General features: G+C 47.1%; 1 protein-coding gene across 4 annotated transcripts in view; it reads right to left on the bottom strand.

The window, feature by feature from the left end:
- Positions 1–13,590: 13,590 nt before the first annotated feature.
- Positions 13,591–23,013, bottom strand: part of LOC135811871 (sacsin-like) — a 35,949-nt gene continuing 26,526 nt past the window's right edge. For 2 of the 4 annotated variants that reach the window (XM_065325113.1, XM_065325132.1), the window contains 3 exons: positions 21,196–21,591; positions 20,494–20,572; positions 13,591–15,456 (listed from right to left, as the gene is read on the bottom strand). In XM_065325113.1, the coding sequence (XP_065181185.1) occupies positions 15,163–15,456; positions 20,494–20,572; positions 21,196–21,591 (769 nt within the window). In that variant the 3' untranslated portion in view covers positions 13,591–15,162. Of the gene's footprint in view, positions 15,457–16,506; positions 16,608–19,878; positions 19,933–20,493; positions 20,573–21,195; positions 21,592–23,013 lie in introns of all 4 variants that reach the window. The other 2 variants (XM_065325119.1, XM_065325127.1) reach the window with 2 other exon arrangements.

The raw sequence follows: 23,013 nt of genomic DNA, 5'->3' as shown, positions 1-23,013 counted from the left end.
CGAACAGTAGCGGGGGCGATCTTTATTATAGTACTTCGAAGTACGTACTTAAGTATAGGGCTTGAAAGTGCTACGTCACAGCATAGCAACAATTTCAAAAATTCAAAAATTGGATCCACTTGGATCCAGTTTTTGTATGGATCCAAGCACATTTCAAGCCGTCTTACTCACAGCAAGGTGATGTAACCAGTGAAACTGACTGATTTGGCTACTGGGGGCGGGGTTACAACTGGTGGCGAAGTAAAAGTCGTCCCTGCCTACGACATGAGTGGGTTGCTATGCACCCACATACTGAGGCAATAGCAAAGTCACACCTTAGTGGATCCAAAATAGAAATAATGATGTCAACTTAGTCACTCCCTGCGGGTTTTGACGTCATCACTTTCAAGGCCTATTGTCGAAGTCTACGTGTAGCAGTACAGTACATGTACTTCAGTAAGACTAGTCTACGTACTAAGCTAGGATGTGTAGAATACCACGTACTGTTACTGTTCGAAGTATTGTCGAAGTCCACGTGTAGTACATGTAGAGTGTAGTACAGCACTTCAGTAAGGCTAGTCTAGGTAGGATGTGTAGAATAACACGCACTGTTAGTACTGCACGTGGGCCTTGTTTGCTCACAGACATCTAGCATATGGCCAAAGGGACTGAGTCTTGAGAAGTAATTAGTTGAGTGGTGTGGATCCAGGGGAGAGGAAAGCGACTACTAACTGAACCGCAGTGCATGTATTTCTACGCGGTCCGCGGCCTGGCAAAGGTTGACGAAGAGTAGCGAGGGCGATCGTTATTATACAGTATTGTCTAAGTCTAAGTATGCAGTACAGTATTTCACTTGGCGGCAGAAGGAGCGGAAGGAGAATCTGGCTCTAACAGGTTGTCCAGTTGGAGATTTTGAGTTTTCCAAAATGGCGGCAGACAAGTATATAAATAATATACAATGTATTCGCGTGAAGAAGAGGCTGGACTTTCTTGGGCACTGAAAGAAGGACTATAGCAGAGCTGCCGTAAGTAAAGTATGTCCTGTTTGTTATCTCTTCCACTAGGAAGTTCTAAATTCTTTTCCAACTGGCTTTACAGAGTCTGTACTATTATCAGAGTAAATACTTAGCGAGATGCACTGAAAACCTGCAACTAACCTTACTTATCACATGCAAGTGCATAATAATAACTGAGGGCATGCGATCAGTCACTCTGCAGACGTCTTCAGAACGTTTGCCAAGCAATTGGAAATACGTTGTAGTGCGAGGGCAAGCTACTAGTGTTTGTCTGGAGGTGCCTTCACGGGAAAGCTAGTGCCATATTGTCTGTACTGTTCGTAAGATCTGAGTCATCAGAGGTCCAACGGTCTGCTCATTCAGCCATCCTCGGCCGTCCGTCGCAGGATAAGCACTCTGGAACCTGCTGCTGGATGACGTTCGGACCATAGCAAGACAGAACAGGTTTAGCATAAGCTGCCTACAATTTGTTGCTCAGACTAGCCCTCCCCTAGCTCTCCTCGACCACCCTGTCACCCCTGATACTCGCTTGACTCGTCTGTCAGACACTTCTTCTTTCGTAATTTTCTAAGTCCTGTCCTCTCTTTTCTAATTGCGGCTCATCCATTCGCCTTTATATCATTAGGCCTAGTTCCCGTTTATTGTGCCAATTAAAATAAACCAACCAACCAACCATATTGGACAGTAGGTGGTGGACGTGTGGGAGTACACTTCCCATGCACAGCAGTACGTGCAGTTAAATCCAGATATATCCAGTATTTGCAGTCCCAAAACGTGTCGTAGCTGGTTATATAATGGCTCGAAAGGTATCCTTCTCGTTATATGAACATTGTTTGCAATGAGAAATGTTAGCTCTGGCGGTCTCAGTCTTTGATTTCAGTGGAGGGCTAATTTGTGTCTATTGAACAGCGTGCAGGCCATTTCCTTGAACACAGGTAGATTCATGAATTGTAAATTAGGGACGTGATAGCATAAGGAAAAACTGACGTTGCCGGTGCTTAGAGATTTCAAACATGGCAGGAATCCAGCTTCGGAAAAGAGTGTCTCCTTTGCTGGTAAGGTGTGGTTCTTTCACTTTCATGCCAACTTGAGTTTTGCCGGAATTTAAATATCTCCAGTAGGTGTGCATTGACTTTGCCAAGTCAAAAACCTGTCTTTTCTACTTTTCCCCACAAGTTTTCTTTGTGAGAAGACAACTTTGGCGACCACTCCAAGTACAATGTACAACTGGGTAGAGTTCACAGGATTCTGTCTCGGTGGATACTGATTTTGTCACCCTACTTTTTATCTTGTACCATGTGTGCTGTGTGCATGCAGGTGCAATTATAAGTTCAACATCTGAGCCGGTTCTGCCCCCTACGACACTGACATGGCTTCTCACAGTCAGTTTGTCAGTGACTGTTGCTGGAACAAGTCGTTTTTCTGTTCTCTTTCCTCTGCTTCAAGTTATTACCGGTTTGACCTTTTTCATCACACTTGCATACTTCACGATTGTTTTGTTCCCCAGCTTTTCACTCAAATCTGACATTCACACACCCACATGTATGCGTGTGTCTGCCCGTCTGTTGAATGTGATTTGTTTTGGGCAGCCCATCTTCTGAGTCATTCCCTTGCTGGCGAAGAACGCGGTGATGATGACGAAAATGATGACAATATGGTAAGTTGGAATGAGCTTGCAAGCTGTTGCCTCTGTATGATGAAAATAATAGAAGTAATTATGCAACCGATGATGATAACTTTTGCGCTCCTGCCACTTTGTATTGTCGCTGAGGCTGTACCATGGTGAGCTAGTGCACTGAGGTTGCTGGTGGGGTTTGGGGATGCTGTGTGGTGTTTGCAAGTACCTGGGAAGAGATCTTGCTGTGGTGTGTGTTGCGTTTCTTGTTCTTTGGAATGGCGGAATGTCTCCACAATCCAGTTGGAAGGACCAGGTACTGAGGGTTTGGAGGCACTCATAATGTGTACTGGTACCATTATGGGTGACCTTCCAGCTGCCCTTTAAAAGAATAATGCAGGGTTCAGCTGGTCCCGGGTAGTAAGTCATTCCACAAAAAAGATTAAAGAAAGAGAAAAAAGAATGACCCTGTGCGGGCGGGAAGTCATTCTGCATTAAAAAAGAAGGAAAAAAAGAAGAAGAAAAGAAAGAAAAGAAGAATGACTCACCGGTGCTTGACGACAAAAAAAAGAATGTGGTGGGCTCCGTGCCTGCAGCATGCATGTCGTGTTTCACTGAGGCTCAGTCCCAGTGCCCGCTTTCTTTTTCATTTGGTCCCATGCACGCACGGTTGGGCCGAGTACATATGATACGCACATCATTGCTGTGCGTATCACTCATGATTTCATACTTTTCTATGGCCAGTTCCATGGCTGGAAACCTGGATCTGTTTGAGACTATCTGAGATGTCCAAACTCCGGAGGTCCGTGGTGTTGTATTTTTCAACACTGCGGGGTTCGACGCTATTTCCGAACACATATTATTTCCTTTTTCTTTTGTTGTTGGCCTAGGATGATACACTGCACTGGTTGGTGTCTATTGGACATCTGTGCATGCTGAGGCCATTTCCACTGTCTTGAAGTGTGCGTGCGTGCGTGCCCGCGTTTTTGGCAGTGTGTGTTTAGTGGTTCTTTTTTCTTTGTGTTTGCACTTTTGCTTGTTTATGGAAGGATATCGGAGAGCCGGAGGAAGCTGCACCAGTTACAGCTGGTTGGAGTCAAGTGGATCCGCGAGAAAAAAGAAGGACAGTATTGAAGTCCAGCTTGATGTAAGTAACTGAGTTTAGAAGACCACAGCTATTTTCCACTGAGTTGTGTTGGCCTACAATCTTAGAATAGGACACTGTCAGGCACCGTTGATGATACCGCCTCTTTCACGGGCAAACAGACACAATTTGCCATGCTGGAGAAATAGAACACAATTCAAATACTGGCGAAACAATTGCATGAAAAGAAGAATGTGTTTAAATTATCGTCATGAACGGTGAAATACGTAAGTATTTCACTGTTGATGACGATAGTTATTACATGTATAAGTATAATGTTATCGTATTGTTAACCCGAGGGCCGTTGGCCCGAGGGCTAACCTCCAGGGGCAATAATTATGCCATTAGGCACCATGCGATAACACATTTATCACATGGCCCACAGAGCAGACCATTGGGCTGCTGTTGAAACTAGCCCAAATGCCAACACATACTCTTGATAGTGTAGTGAGCAAAATAAACGCTCCATACTTATCGAAGATATACGCAGTAAGTATAATAATATTATGGCATGGTTGGGAGGGCAACCATGCCATTATAATTATTCAGTGCCCGACAAGTGAGCCCGTGGCCGTAGGCACAAGGGCTCACTTGGAGGGCACTGAAAATCCATAATTACCCGACCAACCATGCCATATTGGATTTATCACTTTCAGGCGAACGACCACGCGCGTTCAGATGTACACTGCACTGCATCATGTGCATGGGATAATTAACATCTTTGTATTCACTGCTTTAATGGTGTGGTCTGTCAGCTCCAGTCGAATGTAATCCTAGCTATGTTGTGCGTTGGCAGTCAGCTTGTCTACATCAGAACATACACAATGGTACGCAGTCACCATGTTCACATCCCGGAGATTTCACGCATCCAATCACAGGCCAGGGTATCACGGTTGACGGGCTTTGGACGCGGGTGTTGGACTGATCGATTGCCTGCACATACAGATCAGGGATTGGCCCGATCCTAGGAAACGCTCACGTGACATGTGATAATAAGTTTTTTAATCGTTTCATGCCCGGCTCTTTTACATTCGCTTGAAAGTAATTAGTTTAGTTTCAACTCGTTCGTGCTTGCGATTGCCTGATGGCGTTTACTTGCGTTCTATTGTGCTGGTCTGTGGACCTATTTGTGATGATTGCCGTGGCTGACCTGTTCTCTTGTCCGTTCCTATTATGTTCACTGCTGGCTTCCTAGATTTCCTGGAGCAGCAGAAGTCAGTCTAAAGCGGAGCTGCACATGGGTGTCAGCCTCCAGCTAGTAGGTAGCGCAGCAGAACTGGATGCCAAGGCCCTCGACATAGCCGTGCAAGGGTTCTAAATATAACAGCACTGTAGGGTGCCGGAAGAAGCATCACATAATTATAGCAAGAAGGAGCCACCGGTGTGTGTGATCTCCGCTAACCTAATCTGTAGGGCACTGTCCCGGAAAAACAGGGTTGCTGAGGACGAATCCCGCTTGTGGATCCTTCTTTCACAACTCTGGCGCCTTGCAATGGGTTGAACTCACGACCTATTGTACCCCCACCCCCAACGAGTAGGTACGGCGTGTGGACACAACCTGTTGGGACGGCGGGCAGTGTAGGAAGAAAGAGCCATGGCAGTGTGTGATCTCTGGTAGCCTAATGGATCGGATAAAGTCCCGGAAAGACAAGGGTGCTTTGTACGAATTCCGCTCCTGGATCTTTCTTTTGCGACATTGGCGCCTGGCAATGGTTCGAAGAACCCGTGACTCATCGTATTTCCCGCGAGTAGGTACAGCGTGAGAACACAGCGTGCTGGGGCGGGGAGCAATGTAGCAAGAAGAAGCCACGGAAGTTTGTAACCCCGGTACCCTAATCTGTAGGGCACTGTCCCGTAAAGACAGAGGTGCTGGGTTCAAATCCCGCTCATAGATCCTTCTTTTGCGACATTGGCGCCTAGCAGTGGGTGAAACACATGACCCATCGTGCCCCCCCCCCCCCCCCCCAAGACGGCGTGATACCACAGTTTACTGGGGTGGGGGCAGTGTCGCAAGAAGGAGCCACAGGTTTGTGTGATCCCGACCCCAGTAGCCTAATCTGTAGGGCACTGTCCCGCAAAGACAGGGTCGCTGGGTACAAATCCCGCTCGTGGATCCTTCTTTTGCAACTCTGGCGCCTAGCAATGGGTCAACTCCACGCCCCATTATACGCCTGGCAAAGGCTTTGCGACATTGGCGTCTGGCAATAGCTTTGCGACATTGGCGACTAGCAATGGCTATGTGACATTCGCGCCTGGCAATGGCTTTGCGACATTGCCGTCTGGCAATGGCTTTGCAACATTGGCGCCTGGCAATGGCTTTGCGACATTGGCGCTGGGCAATGGCTTTGCGACATTCGCGCCTGGCAATGGCTTTGCAACATCGGCGCCTGGCAATGGCTTTGCGACACTGCCTTGTAGCAGATGGCTTTTTGACATTGCCGACTGACAATGGCCTTGCGACATTGGCGTCTGGCAATGGCTTTGCGACATTGCCGCCTGGCAATGGCTGTGCAACATTGGTGCCCGGCAATTGCTTTGCAACATTGGCGCCTGGCAATGGCTTTGCGATATTGCCATCTAGCGATGGCTGTGCGACATTGCTTTCTGGCAATGGCTTTGCGACATTGCCATCCGGCAATGGCTTTGCGACATTAGCGCCTGGCACTGGCTTTGCAACATTGGCGTCAGGCAATGGCTTTGCGACATTGGCGCATGGCGATGCCTTTGCGACATTGGCGCCTGAAAATGGCTTTGCGACATTGGCGCCTGAAAATGGCTTTGCGAAATTGGCGCCTTCGCAATGGCTTTGCGACATTGCCATCTGGCAATGGCTTTGCGGCATTGGCGCGTGTCAATGGCTTTGCGACATTGGCGCCAGGCAATGCCTTTGCGACATTGGCGTCTGGCAATGGCTTTGCGACATTGGCGTCCGGCAATTTTTTTGCCACATTGCCGCCTGGCCATTGCTTTGCAACATTGGCGCCTGGCAATGGCTTTGGGACTTTGGCGCCTGGCAATGGCTTTGGGACTTTGGCGCCTGGCAAAGGCTTTGCGACGTTGCGGCCTGGAAATGGCTTTGAGACTTTGGCGCCTGGCAATGGCTTTGCGACCCTGGCGCCTGACAATGGCTTTGCGACATTGGCACCTGGCAATGGCTTTGGGACATTGACGTCTGGCGATGGCTTTGCGACATTGGCGCCTCTCAATGGCTTTGCGATATTGGCGCCTGGCAATGACTTTGCATCACTGGCGCCTAGCAATGGCTTTCCAACATTGCCGTCATGCCAATGGCTTTGCAACATTGCCATTTGGCAATGGCTTTCCGACATTGCCGTCTGGCAACGGCTTTGCTACTTTGGAGCTTGGGAAAGGCTTTGCGACATTGGCGCATGGCAATGGCTTTGCGACATTGGCGCATGGCGATGCCTTTGCGACATTTGCGCTTGAAAATGGCTTTGCAACATAGCCGCCTTCGCAATGGCTTTGCGACATTGCCATCCGGCAATGGGTTTGCCACATTGCCATCTGTCAATGGCGTTGCGACATAGGCGCCTGGCAATGGCTTTGCGACATTGCCGCCTGGCAATGGCTTTGCAACATTGACGCCTGGCAATGGCTTTACGATATTGCCGCTTGGCAATAACTTTGCGAAATTGGCGCCTAGCAATAGCTTTGAGACACTGGCACCTGACAATGGGCTTTGCCAACATTGCCGTTTGGCAATGGCTGTGCGACATTGCCGTCTGGCGCAATGGCTTTGCAACATTGCCGTTTGGCAACGGCTGTGTGACATTGCCGTCTGGCAATGGCTTTGCAACATTGGCGTTTGGCAACGGTTGTGCGACATTGCCGTCTGGCAATGGCTTTGCAACATTGGCGCCTGGCAATAGCTTTACGACATGTCCCGGAAAGACAGGGACGCTGGGTACGAGTCCGGATCGTGGATCCTTCTTTTGCGATGGCTTTGGCGCCTAGCAATGGCTCGAACCCACAATCCCGCTAGAGTGTGCTTCCGCGTACTATTACCCTCCTGTCCTCATATAATTTGAAGTATACGTCATTTTTATGATTGATGCAATGCTCCTTGCACACGTTTTCTTAATTTCGTATTTAGCGCTTTTGGGCGTCATTATTTTCTTCTCATTATTTCGCACCAAGTTATTATTTGTGGTATTCTCTAGCTTCTGTTTGTTTTGCAGTTGTTCTTGTGCACCCCCCCCCCCTCCCCCCCCCACACACACACACTTTTTTCGATGCCTAGTTGCAACGCTGACGCCGAGACCTCTGGTCGGTTGAGTTGCTCCCAGCACATCAGCACGTCGTCCCTACATCCCCTATGTTTTGTCCTTTTCCTCGTTTCTTTGGTTCTCCACCTGTTTTCCAGTAGGGCTGTGTCAATAGTAAAAAAAAAAAAAAAAAAAAGTGATTTACGACATGTGTAGTGTACGGTGTGTCACCACATCACACGTTTTTCTCGGTTTCATAATAGTGTAGTTTGTGCAGGATCAACATGTTCAGGGTACGCCTGATAATACCAAGGGTATAATTATAACCCTGGGGTTATGATTATAGTATACATGTACTTGTACACTCTTGATAAGACTTGTACATTTTGCATCATCAAAATGACTACAACTACTTCAAATTCTGTGGGGTATGCCGGAGTTGCACGCTCTTGGGGGCGTTGTGTACGCTTGCCTGTACTCATGTCCTTTAAAAAAACTACTTGAAGTAAGTGCTATGAAGAGTACATAACCAGGAGTGTGCAACACCTTCTGTTTTGGGTTCAACCACGGCCACGGCAGGATCTTTTTATTGCGTCATTCGTTGGCAGAAGTATGATCAAGACTTAGTGTGCATGCTTTCCCGCGCTTTGCAGATCGCCACTAATGGGGTAATGGGGTACCGGTGTATTTTCACCGGTTACATGCACACAGTTAGAGTGTAGAATCTCTGTGCAATGTAGTATTTATTGTTATGCTGTGAAAATTGTAGTAAGCGGTGAAAATGCACCATGACTGTATTGAAGGCCAGTGAGACTTGTAAAAAATACTGTGGAATAATGCATCCTGTGCAAAGAAGGACAAAATGTTACGAGTTATGACTAACTGTCCACGAACGTAACCAGATCTTATACAGTCAGCGAGTGCGACAAAATGGCATAATGATTTAATTCCCGTAGCTATGCAGAAGACGTTACTTCAGTAACGTCTGGCGCTAGCCAGGGTCCACACAGCTTTAATTTGGTGTTTGTGTGTTTGTGTCACGCCTGGCGCTTTCCCGTATCTGTCCCGTACCGTACCATCAAACACAGTTGGCCACATACAGCTGGCCGCACTATTCAAATAGGGCTTTCAAACGCAAAAATCATAACGTGAAGCAACTACTGGTACTTGGAAGAAAGAGTATTAGTCCATCAGCCAAATCTCAGAAAGGGCCTCTTTCGGCGAAGGTGATGCACTGAAGCTCCAACTAAACGCCCTTTGGCACACTAGCTCATGAGACCCCATAGAATACGAATCCGTTTGTTGGACGTTGCCAATCCAGTCCAGGATAGTCGAACTGGGTCGAATACCTTCTTCCGATTTTCGTAATTTCGTCCACCATTACATCTTTCTCATCGACTTTTTTTCGCTTGGCGAATGTTCTTGAGCCGCTGAGCAGAATCTACGCACGCTCGAACACTTGAAATGCATGCATGTTGACGGTTCGCAAGATTCTAGCGAGCTTGGTGGAAATCTATTATTTATTTTGACATTTTTGGGGGAATCTGAATTAGAACGGTAGAAGCTCATTCGGAGAAGACGGCGTGTCGCCGCTGTCGGATTGTCGCTACTGTGTTTCAGACGTATTTGCTTGAACGTGCTATTGAGGATGGACAGAAGATGAAGTGACGGCTTTCTTGAACACGGACGTTTTGTCTACATTGTAGCTGAAACATCTCATCTGGCGTCTCGAGAGCAATTATTATGAGTTGTGAGTGCCAGCTGAGCTGAACACAAGCTGGACACCATTCGTCAGCTGGGAATTTGCATCGAAGCTCTTGATAGCCACGATAAGCATAATTATACAGAGGTAACCTTGTTTGACTCAATACGCATGCAGGTGATACCACTAGTGGCACTACAATGTAAATGGTGCAAAATTGATGCAACAGCGAATATGTACTTCGTACAATCACGAACAATTGTAAGGCAAGTGTTCATGCCTGTCATAGAAGAATTTCAGCCCGGAAGTATTGTTGTCATGGTCATAAATAATACAGGACTTGAGTTGGCTCTGGACATAAACACACTTGTGGTGAATACGGTCATTATTGCGAGAAAAATATTTAGCCATTGTATTAACACCTGATGCCGCACTACAAGCAATATTTCATGTACATGTATGTGAGACTCAATTGCATCCACAAGGCCGTAAATGCATGTAAGCACACAATGCTGTACAGTATAAGTACAGTAAGATCGGGCGCCGAAGAACACCTCGCCGAAGACCACCCAGGCTGGAAAACCGGCAAAATTTAAGAACAGTCCAGGCTAGAATTATCAGATTTAAGAACACTTTTAAAATTTGGAATTTCCACATGAGTGCAGTATTTAACTGATCGGCTTTGAGCTCAAGTTACGACTACATGTACGTTGTCACACATGTACTTACACGAAGTTGCGAATTTACACGTAGATCTACATTGTACAAGTACATGTATGGGAGGTGAGTACATGTCATGTACACGTGTAAACAGTAACTGCTACATGTACAGTCATTCCCATTTACGACACCCACTACTAGCACTAGTTTAGAAGTACTACATTGCACTACATGTACATGTACATGACAAACGTCATGACGTCACTCGACTTGCCGCGCGCGCGTGTGAATAAGAACGGTCCGGCTAGAATCAAAAATTTAAGAACTTTCCTAGGCTGCGCTCGAGCCCCTGCGTTCTTCGGCGCCCGATCTTACTGTAGTAGTCGACATGTGGTGCCTTTCTGCTGCACATGCACATGCGGCAAGTTGGCAACGACACATGACCTATCTGCACCGCACAGCGTGAGCTTAGAAAGGAATATTGCACACATAGTGCTATTTGTGTTCCGATATCATTAAGCCGGTATACATGTACTAGTATCCTTATGCATGTACCTGGTTACTCGATAGGCGATGCCGACTGTACTAATCTTATCCATATTACCCGATAGGCTATAGCACACTGCGTCAGATCACTATGCAACAAAACAAGAGCTTTGGAGCGAATATACACTGAAGCAAAGTAGGTTTCAACGGTACAGCACTAGTCACAATGAGGGGAGTTACGAGGATGGTTAGGCCGTGACACATAGATGATGATTGTTAATGATTCATGCACGGTGGAAAATTACCACCAATGGCGATGATATTGCTTTCACAACAATGACATCAGTAGGAGCAGCGACACAACCTTACTGCTCCAAGTAGGATTTACAAGCGAGTGAAGGGAGAGCAGACTGGTCTAATAGCAGACCGGGTCTAAGCAAGGAAGTAATCGGCATCAGAGGTGAGCTTGCACATCAGAAAACAGATGATGATCACCAAACACAGAGAAGTTGGCTATGTGTATGTTTGTGTCACTGTGTGTGCATGTGCGTGTGTGTGCATGTGTGTGTGTGTGCATGTGTGTTTGTGTGTATGCGCGCACATCTGTGTGTGAGAGAGAGGCAGACAGACAGATAGCATATGGTGGGAGGGATCAAGGTCTGACCTCAGAGTTAAATGCTGACGGTGTGGAATAGCAACAGTGCGAAATCGGGCAGGGTGGTTAATGGCCCACACTGGAGCCGAGTAGGAGCGCCAGTGGTTGAGGGCTAGCACAGGAGTAGCAGCAGCTCCAGCCTAGGAAGATCAGCTTCTGGATGAAAATCTCCCGGACACAGTAGGTACCAAGCTTCACTAGCAGGTTGCCGGCAGGGGTGCACGGCGAGCACCCGTACATCCCTCAAGCCACCAGAGCCGCAGTACTTGGACACGATCCAGGTGCTTACCCGCCAACAATGCTGAGAAGGCACTGGAGCCATACAGAAACTTATGATCGAGCATGACCACAGACTTGAAATACAGGGTCCGGCGTTGAATACTGAGACAGCGACGTCTCCTCCACAGAACACCACTCAGCCCCACCATTGCATTATTTTCGCTTTTTCATGATTTTTACAATTGTGTTAGAGCACACAGCACTCGATGCAACATTTACCAGTGACTAAATAACTCCGCGTCTCCGACCATAACTGCAGCGTTCCCGTGAGCCTGTTGGATTTCCGTCAGCCTGTTGAGATTATCTTCATCTCGTCACATGTGAGCCTGTGTGTTTCATCCGTATCGTGGCACAATTACACACACACGACTTCCAACTCAGGCCGGTTCCGTTGCTCGAAGGGTTGGCGGTAAGAATTGCTACGCCGTCTGTGGCTGCATGGGAACTTGGCGAGTCGTCGTCTTTCTCCATAAATCCTGATCGTCACGCGAACAACAGCCACTATTGCCTAAAAACTACGACACAACAGTATCAAGCTCGCCACAGCAGAAGGACACAAATGACGAGCGCTAAGACGGAGAAAGAGAGACAGGGTTAGCGAGAGCTGACTAGTGCAGGTACGCTGTCATCTCCTGAGGTGGTGGGCGAAGCAGCGAAGTGAAACGAAGGAAGATAGAACTTATTAGAAGGCATACGGAGGCACCAAAACCTATTGCCTGTCACATACTAAGTGCCATTTAGGGTTGACAGCTGTCAGCTGACAGCCTCAAAAATTTGAAAATCTGCTCAAAAAACTCTCGATCAGAACTCTGCGCACTCTCAAATGGAGCGCACAGTAAAAAACTCGGCGACGAAGAACGCTTCGTATCGACGCCCTGGACTGAATTCGGCACGTCCAACAAACGGAATAGTGTTCTCTGATATATTCTCTACGTGCTGGGTATGGTCGCGTTTAGTTGGAAGCTCAGTGCATCACCACTTTCGATTTTGAGACTTGGCCGATGGACTATATGAATGCGAAGTGTATTGGGGAATGCATGTAGGGCGAGAGTGCGGGTTCGAATCCCAGGTAATGCCTGAAAAATAGGAGAATTGAAAAATTTATAACATCCCTATTCTTTTTTTGCCGTCATCAAGGCGGTAGATGGTGTCGTACTACCCTCTACCGTACCTGTCGCGTACCTGTCCCGTACCTGTCCCGTAACTGTCCCGTACCATACCGTACAATCAAAGACGGCTAGCCACAATGCATAGGTATTCAAATCGGGCTTTCAAATACAAGATCATAACGTGAAGCAACTTGGAAGAATTAGTATGTATGCGAAGTGTATCGGGGGATGCATGCAGGGCGATAGTGCGGGTTCGAATCCCAGGTAATGTCTAAAAACAAAAAGTAGAAATTTATAAGAATTTATAACATCCCTATGCTTCTTTTTTTGTTTCGTTACCGTTAGGCGCTGCATCTGCCGCTAGGGTTTACCGGGTGTTAGCGGCCGTCGTGAGTTCCCTTCGGGAACGGACACGATAATTTACTTTTTTTTAAATGCTTTTTTTGTCTAAGTCATCAAGGCAAAAAAGCATAGCCTGTAGTACCCTGAGCTTCCAAGCTCTCTCGTTGGCTCACCATCCGAGTTAAATAATGCATCTGGTAGGATTATCAACAGACAAGTGTACACGATGCAGAATAATGAGAATACGATTGAACAAGTATATCGATACTAGTGGGGAGGGCAGACAGGAGTACAGGCCTGTGTCTTGGTCCAGTTTGTGAACAGTCGGTGCGTGAAGGTCAAACAATTTTCAACTAGACATTGTGCCATCGCTCAGCCCTGTGAAAAGGATCATAATTATGGAAAGTTGTAAAATACATGTTCACGTTTGCGACACCCTGGTAGTGAAAGAAAATTGAAATCTATAATCCATCATGTACGGGTATTATTATTATTATTATTATTATTATTAGACACAATCTCATAGCATGTGACAAGCATAGCTAATGCAGGGACAGAATCCCCTGAGAAAAGGGCGTTGAGCCAGCCACGGCAATAGTAAGCTAGGAAAACAAAGCAAATATGAATTAAAGCAGAAAATGAATGGAAAATTACAAAGAAAAACGATTAACGGAAGTGAGCACTATCAAAATTCGTGCATCACCCAGGTATTCGAGAATGTTCTTCGATGATAATTATTGCGTCTAGTTCAGTTGTGATAGTAGATCTTTAAACTGACCAATAGAAGAACAAGTTTTCAGACCGTATGGTAATGATAACCAATGAGAGTAGCCGGAAAACAAAGGGGACTTTAGATACTGGGCTGACTTAACAAGAGGCAGGGTGAGCGCGTTACGGGTTGAGCTTGTCGAAAACCAATTGTACTTCATCATGTGTGAAGGGGTTTTATGAAGAAATATCTTATGAACCAGTGTACAGAGATGGTGCTTATGACGAACGGAGAGAGGAGAAGTGTGTGCAAGTCGATAAAGGGCATCCGAAGGAAAACATCGATCCTTGTTGTAAAGAATTTTAAGTATAAATCTATGGTGGACTTCTAATTGGCTCAGAGTTGTGTCAGAAAGGCCACACCAAGCGGTATCGCAATAGTCGAATATAGGGAGAATATAGCACTGATAAAATAATAGTTTACACTGGATGGGCAAATGAGTGCAATGTGGTTGTAGTACCCCTAAGGCTGAACTGGTTCGCTTGCATACACAGTTGACATGTGCAGCCCAAGAGAGTTTGCAGTCAAACATCACACCTAGATGTTTGTGCTGAGTAACAACACGGATAGGCATAGTCGAGTCAGGGAAGAATAATGGTTGATCAGGAGGGGATGAAGAAATATACATGGCTTCTGTCTTGTCTAAATTGGGCTGGAGTTTCCACGTTTGCATCCACATGACAGTGCTGTTGATGCGTAACTTGAGGTACATGTGGATAAGCATTGCACTGATACTTGTGGCACAAGAAACTGAAAAATAAGTTGCCATTGATATACAAAATAAACAAATTTAATGGATTTGTATTGAACTGACCATGTCTTAACTACACAGTTATACATGCATATTATTTTGTAGGAAGGTGGAAAGTAATTTCGGAACTGGAATTCCAATGTGTGTGCATGGTTATGCAGTCATTTAGCAATCTCAGCTAGCTAGACCTTGACTACTGATCGGGAAGTTGTCAATACTCGAAGAAAAAGTCCCGAAAGCCGTACATATTGCTAACGTCTTTCATCCCAAGAACGACAGTGCACTGCGCACGATGCGCCATATGAATAAGAAGATCCAGTGAAGCAGCAGGGCATGCATGCGTGGACCTTGCACTGTAGCCTTCCCAATGTATAGAATGCAATGAAATCGATGAATTACAAGCCAGAATGGAGGCAAGACGTGCATCCCTTAGGTGAAAAATTGAAATAGAGGAACACGGTACGCATGCAGTACATGCTGTAAGGATAGCCTGTGCAAAATATAACTATTGGACTCGATTCCCAAAAGTGGATGCTGGCAGCGTGTGCGTCTTGTCTTGACCATACTGCCGAACGCAGCTGTGTGCTCAGCATCACGGTTGCTGTGCCCAGTGAAGAACTCATGGGAGCATGGGTTTCGCGAGAAGCTTTGAGTCTCGTGTCCTGTAGCTCGATGTCTCTTGTCCATCAACACTAAGTTTCCTTGAGTCTCTTTGCGCTGGGGCTTCAGAGTTGGCAGGGCAAGGCAAGAGACAGGCAGAAAAGGATCAGTCACAGGTATTATTGCATGGCGTCAAGAGTACATGATGAGTGTGCAGATCGTAAGGGGTGCTGTCACCACGAAATTCCTGGATTACATCATTCATTTAGGAATGTAGTGCACACAAGCAGTATTCAAGCAGGTCTTTTTCTGTACAGCTGCAGCTCAGATGTACTTCCCGCCGCATATCTGCACCAAATAGGATGTATTCCAGGAAGTTTCGCCGCAACAGATACCCATGCAGAAAGGTCAGAAGCTGCACACTCTCGGTGTCATGACTTTGTCACTCTCTTGATAGCACATTCCAGAGCAAGTCACACAGCAAAGCAAGTGTTACGATCAGAGTGATCGGCAATGGCACGGGCCGGTTGAAATATGGACACCCTCACAATGATATAGTCCACAGTACTGTCGGGCGCCGAAGTATGGAGTGCCGAAAAACGACCAGGCTAGAATTTCATCAAGCACAGCATACCAATGTATGCACGGACGGGGACTCAACTGGGCATAGACTGCTATACATGAAAAAAGGACGGTCTAGGCTTGGAGTCGACCCCCCCCCCCCCCCCCAGTTCTTCGGCGACCAACACTCGCAACAGTACTGTATCCTTGCATGACCTAGCAGTGTATAGCAGTGTATAGCAGTGTATAGTAGTGTATAGTAGTGTATAGTAGTGTATAGCAGTGTATAGCAGTGTATAGTAGTGTATAGTAGCATATAGCAGTGCACCCCATTACCGGAGACCATTTTGCAGATCGGCAATTGCACCAGCTGTACATATCCACCCACTTGATAACCTCCCATAGCAGCATAGCGGACAGGGTCCGATTGAGGCAGATCAAGCTAGGTTTGTGAGAGGAAACTGCCCTATCCACACCACTAGCAAAGTGAGGTTTCTTGCAGCTGCATTTGCGAGTTCAACACAGTTTCCTCTGGCCAGCTCTTTCGACAAACTTTACGTGAGCCATGCACCAAATAAGGCCTAATGCAAAGTGTGCCTTGTGGCAGCGCACCTGGAGGGTGTGTCAGCATTGAGGCAGTGCTGTCGTTTGTGGTTGATTCTGCTGCTAGTGCGACGTTCAGCCATTCGCGGGGATGCTGTAGCAGAGGAGGTCTGTGTAGAAAAGTGAAGAGATCAACAGTCATGCATTCATAGGGCTTCAACAATGGTTCGGTTACATGAAGAGATCAACAGTTACATGAAGAGATCAACAGTCGTACAGTCATTCTAGAATATACCCATTGCGCGAAATCGCGCATCTATGAGCGACATCCACATAAACTGCTGGGACCATGATTGTGTACTCGAATCTCATTCTGAGCACCCTTTTTTCTTCCTTTTTTCAGCCGTTTTTTTGCAAAAAGTCCTCGAGCTCGATTTTTTTTAATCGATTGTTCTTCAAGGAAAGACGAGTGGACAATCGATCAACAGGGCCGAGGACGAATGCGTCTGGTTGGAGATCTTGCGTGGCACAGGATGACCAGACACACATATAGATACATTGCGACGATCTAATCTGCACAGTGTTTCCTAATACCGCACGCACGACGGTAAGTACAATTCATGTGATTTCAAATTGTTTGTGATCTACAACGTCGCGAGCAGGACGGAAATACAGCAACAGCACGACAACCGTTATACCAGGCAGTAATCAACAGTCACCTCCATCACATTCTCCAGATCAGAAGGCAAGTGAGGCAGTGAACATGAAGAAATAAACTATGAAAGAATGAAAAGTGAATAATTCAAAAATCTCAGAAACGTTGAACGTAAAAAACACTGAGAACAAGGAAAGTGACTTACTTTTTTTTTTTTTTTTTTTTTTTTTTGATTTTTACGCGGCTCTTTAGAGCATGATAATTATATGTAATACCAATGATCAAGTCAAAGGAAAAAGAAGTTAAGAGAAGTGCAAAGCAGAGCTGGAGTGCAGCCGCCCGATAGCGGGCTGAAAACTACTAGTAGTAGGATGAAAAGAGCACCGTGAGACGAAGCAAATACAGACAAAACCAGAGGCAAATGGTATCAAATGCGAATGCCCGCCTCAGCAACCGCCAAGGTGGGAGGTGAGTCCAACTGCACCGGCCGAAGATTCCGGGATCCGCGCAAACACATCACGCTGGACCGGAGTAGGGCAAAACTCAATTTGCATCGAACCCAAGACATAACACAGCTGTATGCTTCTCCAGTCTTCGCGGCTTGAAGAGAAGCTATCCGCTTGTAGAGCGACTCCGCGTGTTTGCCCAAACCACCAGTGGTAGAGAATATGGCCGGAACAAACGACGAATGCTCTATGTCGCGGACACGTTGCTCGTAGCAGCGCCGCTTCTCCTTCTCGTGCTTGGTGTAGCAGGAAGCAATGGAGGTGGCGCGGTTTGAGCGGGTCGCATGAGGATTGAAAACCCTCACATCGATGAAGGTGCGCTCAAACCGGCCACCCCAGATGCCACTTGCCGCAACGTCGAGACGGGCCTGCTCAGTCTGGATAGCGGTGCGATACCGGAACTGCTCCCCAGTGACCGGCTGCAGGTGGGGCTCCACGGAGACATTGTGAGCCACTCGCTTCAGCATATGGGCAGTGAGGTCACGCACCTCATTGTGCCGCACCGACGGAAACCCCCCTGTGGGGCAAGACAAAGCGTGAGCGACTGAAAATGTGGCTCCACAGCTGCAAGATGATGGCAGTCGCTGTGGAAGCCAGCCGTAGCGCAAGTGGATTCCGTCGCGGAACTCACCCTTGGTGAGGGTCAAGCCATGCCGCTTCAAGGGTCGACTTCGATGGCAAAAGACAAAGCGAATGTTCCTCGTATGGACCTGGCTCTTGCGGAATCAGCCACACTGTGGAACCATGTGTTTGATTCCACAAGGATGGCTACCTGCTCCTCACCAACCAGCCTCCACAACGGTGGTAAAGTCGCCAATAATACGAAAGTTGAACATTTTGTGCATGCATGCAATAGAAAATTTGTGCTGAGTATGTCGAGTGGCCATTCGAACAGGACAAAGCCGTTGCGCAAGCTGTGACCCTGAAATTTCGTCCATTGGTAGCGAGGGTAACCCTGAGCTGGAAAGTGTAAGGGATGGCATGCTACACTCCTCCGCATACGCTTGACAGCACGATTTGAGGCGTGGAGTAGTAATATACCAGTATCTTACTACCCCCAGATACCTGATGCATGGACGTCGTCATCTTCATCCCGCAGATCGAAAATGTACAGGTATCGCGTGATTTCGCGCAATGGGTATGCGGGGGTGATCTCTTCATTTTTCTACACAGCCCTCCTCTACTCCAGCACCCCGCGAATGGCTGAACGTCCTAGCCCTAGGGCTTCAACAACGGTTCTGTTACTTTTCATTTCCAAATCCAGGCGAAGGAAGGTTATGTGCTTTAGGAAAGTTGGATACCAGATTTCTGAACATGCTTAGTCTCAAGATCTACGATACACTCTGGGAAATTGGAAAGGAGGAAATGCACGTCAAAGAGCATGAAACGATGAGAATGGTAACGCAAAGTGAAATAGCAATGCTTCTCCAGAGTTGCTTTCAAAAGTAGCACGTAGATTATTCAGGCACAGATCACCACATTTTCCCGGAGCAAAAGCCACACTTTAAAGTTTAAACACTCATAATTCCCCAAAATCGTCGCTGCGGCTTATATTACGATGGTCAAATAAACTGAGTCGATGTTTGTATTTTGTGAAAAAATATCTGGGTGCAGCATATACTGCACACCTAACTCCAGCGAGACTTATACATGTTCTGCGGGAATATGGTATTGTCCTGCATCATAATAACATGACACTCATAAATATGCCATGACAAGCGCTGTGAACTGCATGCACTACTAGTCATAATTCTCAACGGTCCTAGAATGTTCTTCACGAGAGGACTTTCATTCGTTTAGATTCAACCGGGGATTCCAATTTCCTCAGCCATAAAGAATATCCTGTTGCAGTCCTATTCCGAATACTATGGCACACAAGAAATAGCCAATGGTGGGTGGTGGGGAGTATTGTAACTGCATGCAACAAGCGGGCCTTGTTCAGCATACAAGCATTATGGTTTCGGAGAAAACTATGATTTCGTGCGTTTTGTGCGTTCTACACATGTTCTTGCTTGGATGTGCGCGCTTCACCCGTTGAACTCTTTCATACATAATACGACTCGTTACAAAACTTAGTACAATCATGTAGTTCTATACAGGTTGGGTATCCTCACACAAAACCAGGTTTCTACAAAGTCATGTTGTTTGCTTTCAGCCGTACCACAGTTACATGATTCACGCCGGCTCAGTTGCTTTTGCGTGTTCACACCCATCGTGGAAATTGCGAAAGCTTCCAGATTTTACAAGATTCCCTTATTTCCAGTAACGAAGAAAACTAACCGACATTTGCAACAGTGGATGAGGGGTAACCATGGTAACAGGTGACTGCAAGCCCTGTACATAGTCATAGACAGTAGGCAGTGTGGATGAGGAAGTACTAAAAACGCGTATTTTAAGTACTCCCTGATGTGGATCCACAGGTGGATGATGGTTCATACATGTATGCGGGCAGCGAGATTGCATACATGCGAGTCAGGGGTATGTACTTGCATCTGGTACCTGGGATAACGCAGGAAAATCAATGCCGAGTGCGGGGGGGGGGGGGGGGTGGAAATGGTGTTGTATCCCATAGACCGGAATGGCACACTGTTCTCTTGATAAGACCCACTCAGAACTTCAACTTCATGAATATAATTTATAGCAGTGCCACGTTTGAGTACACAGAGCCATAAGTGTAGTGCTAGGGCTGTGTGTCGCCCGAAGCCGCTTTTATTCATGAGGTTAGATTTCTCCGGCCAGTACCGTAGAACTGCAGTGCAAGACGGGGACCACCATCCACAGAAATGGTGATTTCAGGATCAACCATTTTCATGTCCATTGAAATTCAGCAGTTTAGCCAGGCAATTCCCCTTGGCAAGGTCCAGTTTATTTCATGGCGGGTGTCCCTGATATTACCTGTGTGCTGTGGAAGCCATCCGTCTCCGTATTCGACTGGCTCTCAGCTGATGCACCACTCTGACGCGACTTGCAAAACCTAAATCACATACAAAAAACGCACATACCCACACACGCACACACGCACACACTCACACACACGCGTGCGCACACGCAAACACACACATACACACACACACACACAAACACACACACACAAACACACACACACACAAACACACACACACAAACACACACACACAAACACCCACACACATACCGTACTCGCGCGATTCTGGGGCACTATTTTTTCGATGTCCATCACAGATGGGCACTATTCAAGAAGGCACTACTTTTTCTATGCTGGTAAATGTGCGTTTATTGTAAACTATCACAACGCAACAGAAACGGCAACAAGAACCTATGATCTGATCCCGAAACCGCCAGTGCAATGACATGGACAAGACTATTAGCAAAGGAACACCAAACTTGCACATGCGCTTGGTTACGAGCTCGGGGGGGGGGGCACTATTCAAGAGAGAGAGCTTTATTTTTCACTGGCTCTTAGAGACTGGAGTGGAGCACTATACAGGATAGGGCTCTAATCACATGAGTACTGTATACACAGTGACATCACTGGCTAGTGTCATACGTAGCTAATACCATTTAATCATCCACAAAACATTAGACTATGGGGGGGGGGGGGTGTATTATCGCACAAACCTGTCAGTAATGTCGATTATCTGCACTGCAGCTTCTAACGCTTTGTGCGCATCGTCGACAGAATAGCTCTCAAAAGGTAATTTGGAATGCGCTGAGCTCCGAGTTGGATAGCGAGTCGCCGTATAGTAGTGCGAAACAACCTGAGCAAGCTCGAGCACGTTTTCACAAGCTGTGCAGCGGAGGTGCAAGGCAAGGGTGACAACGTCATTGCTGCTGCGGTTGGCCTCGGTCAGCCCCTGGTCCGAGCTGCACAGGGCGGCCTTCAGCGCCTTCTCCACGGCCTGCTGAGCCAGAAAGCAGGCGAGCGCGTTGTTCTTGTCCAGCGCACACCGGACCTGCTCTCGCACAATACTCAGGTCTGAGCGAGCCTGTGCAAGAAAGCGCTCAGCATCCGCCCTGTAACGTCACAATACACCAAAACAACAGCACAAGTAACAAAGTAAGCGGCGGTTTAACCGACACAGTTCTGAAGTAGCAGCACTGTCATGACAAGCAACAGAAAAGGCATTGTATCTACAGCATGACACTTGAAGTAGTACTTCAAAGTAGTTACCACCAAAAGCACTGTAACCGCTACTAGCACCACAAACATCACACAAACCACAAAGGCCACAAACACCAACACCGACAGTGGCAGAATCCCACACCTTAAGCCATCCACAGCAGCACAAGCAGCACCAGCGCCACCCGCACCCATCCCCCTTCTCCATCACCGCTGCCATTGTCGCCACCAGAACTCCTGCACCCACTCCCCTCTCCCCCCCCCCCCCCATCAATGCCCCCACCAATACCAGCACCACCATTGCAGGAAAAGCTGTAAGGGTACAATAAAAAAACCCAGATCCGGATATCCCTAATCCGGGTACCGCCGTCTAACGGGCAACTTTCTGACCCATCTAGAGTCACAAAGATTGGCATTTCAACGGAAAAAACGGCCCCAACTTGGGCCAAACGTTATTGATTGACATTTGAGCCGCGCCAAGCTAAAAAGTGGCTTCGTGTTTTGCCAACAAATCGAGAAAATCACCAAAACGTCACAGTTGGCAAAATTCTACTTGTGTACTCGAGCGCGATCGCGAAAATATTCACTTTCCAGTTTGCAACCGGATGAAGAGAGCAGCCTTTTTATGTTTGAGCAACACTTCTTCAGTGTTCCCTCTTTCATCGTTGTGGGGATTCCTCAGCGCTGCCAGAGATCGTAATGGGGCTTCTAGAGAATGTGGAGGTGAGCAGGATGACATTCTGTATCCGTGTGCGCCAAAACCTACTTGACGAGGAAGAGTCGCTCATTCATAGTGGCTGTGTTTCTTATCGTAGCCACGACTAGAGCGGCGAGTGTAGCTATGGGGAGACGTCTACAAGCCTTCTGACTATTATTCTGACAAGCGGCCTGGTGAGTTGGCTCTTGCTGCGATGTTTCACTTTGTTTCGGCTACCTTCAATTTAGTATTCATGACGTGGCGTACTGGATTCCAAAATTTCCTCGTTTCAAGGAAATAGTGCCACACGACGAAGCGATGCATTGACTCTACCTGCTGGCATATTGTCCCGTGGCGCCTTCTACCAGTATCCTTGGCAGGGAAGGAGAATGACATGGACTAGGACGGACAAAGAACTAGTGCCGCTTGTTAGCGATGTGCAGTCTACTGGACCTACATGTATATGTAGGTGCGAGGGCAGTACACCAATGGAGCTAGATGAAAGGATTAATTCATCCTGGCATAGGTGATTGGAGAGAGTATTACGGACTGTCTTGGTAAGATGCGACGTTCCCCAACGCAGCGAAACATATAGTCACAACATCATGATGAATGATAT

The sequence above is a fragment of the Sycon ciliatum genome, chromosome 1 (assembly GCF_964019385.1).
Source record: "Sycon ciliatum chromosome 1, ocSycCili1.1, whole genome shotgun sequence".
Lineage (NCBI taxonomy): Eukaryota > Metazoa > Porifera > Calcarea > Leucosolenida > Sycettidae > Sycon > Sycon ciliatum.
This window is presented reverse-complemented; position numbering and strand designations above follow the sequence as displayed.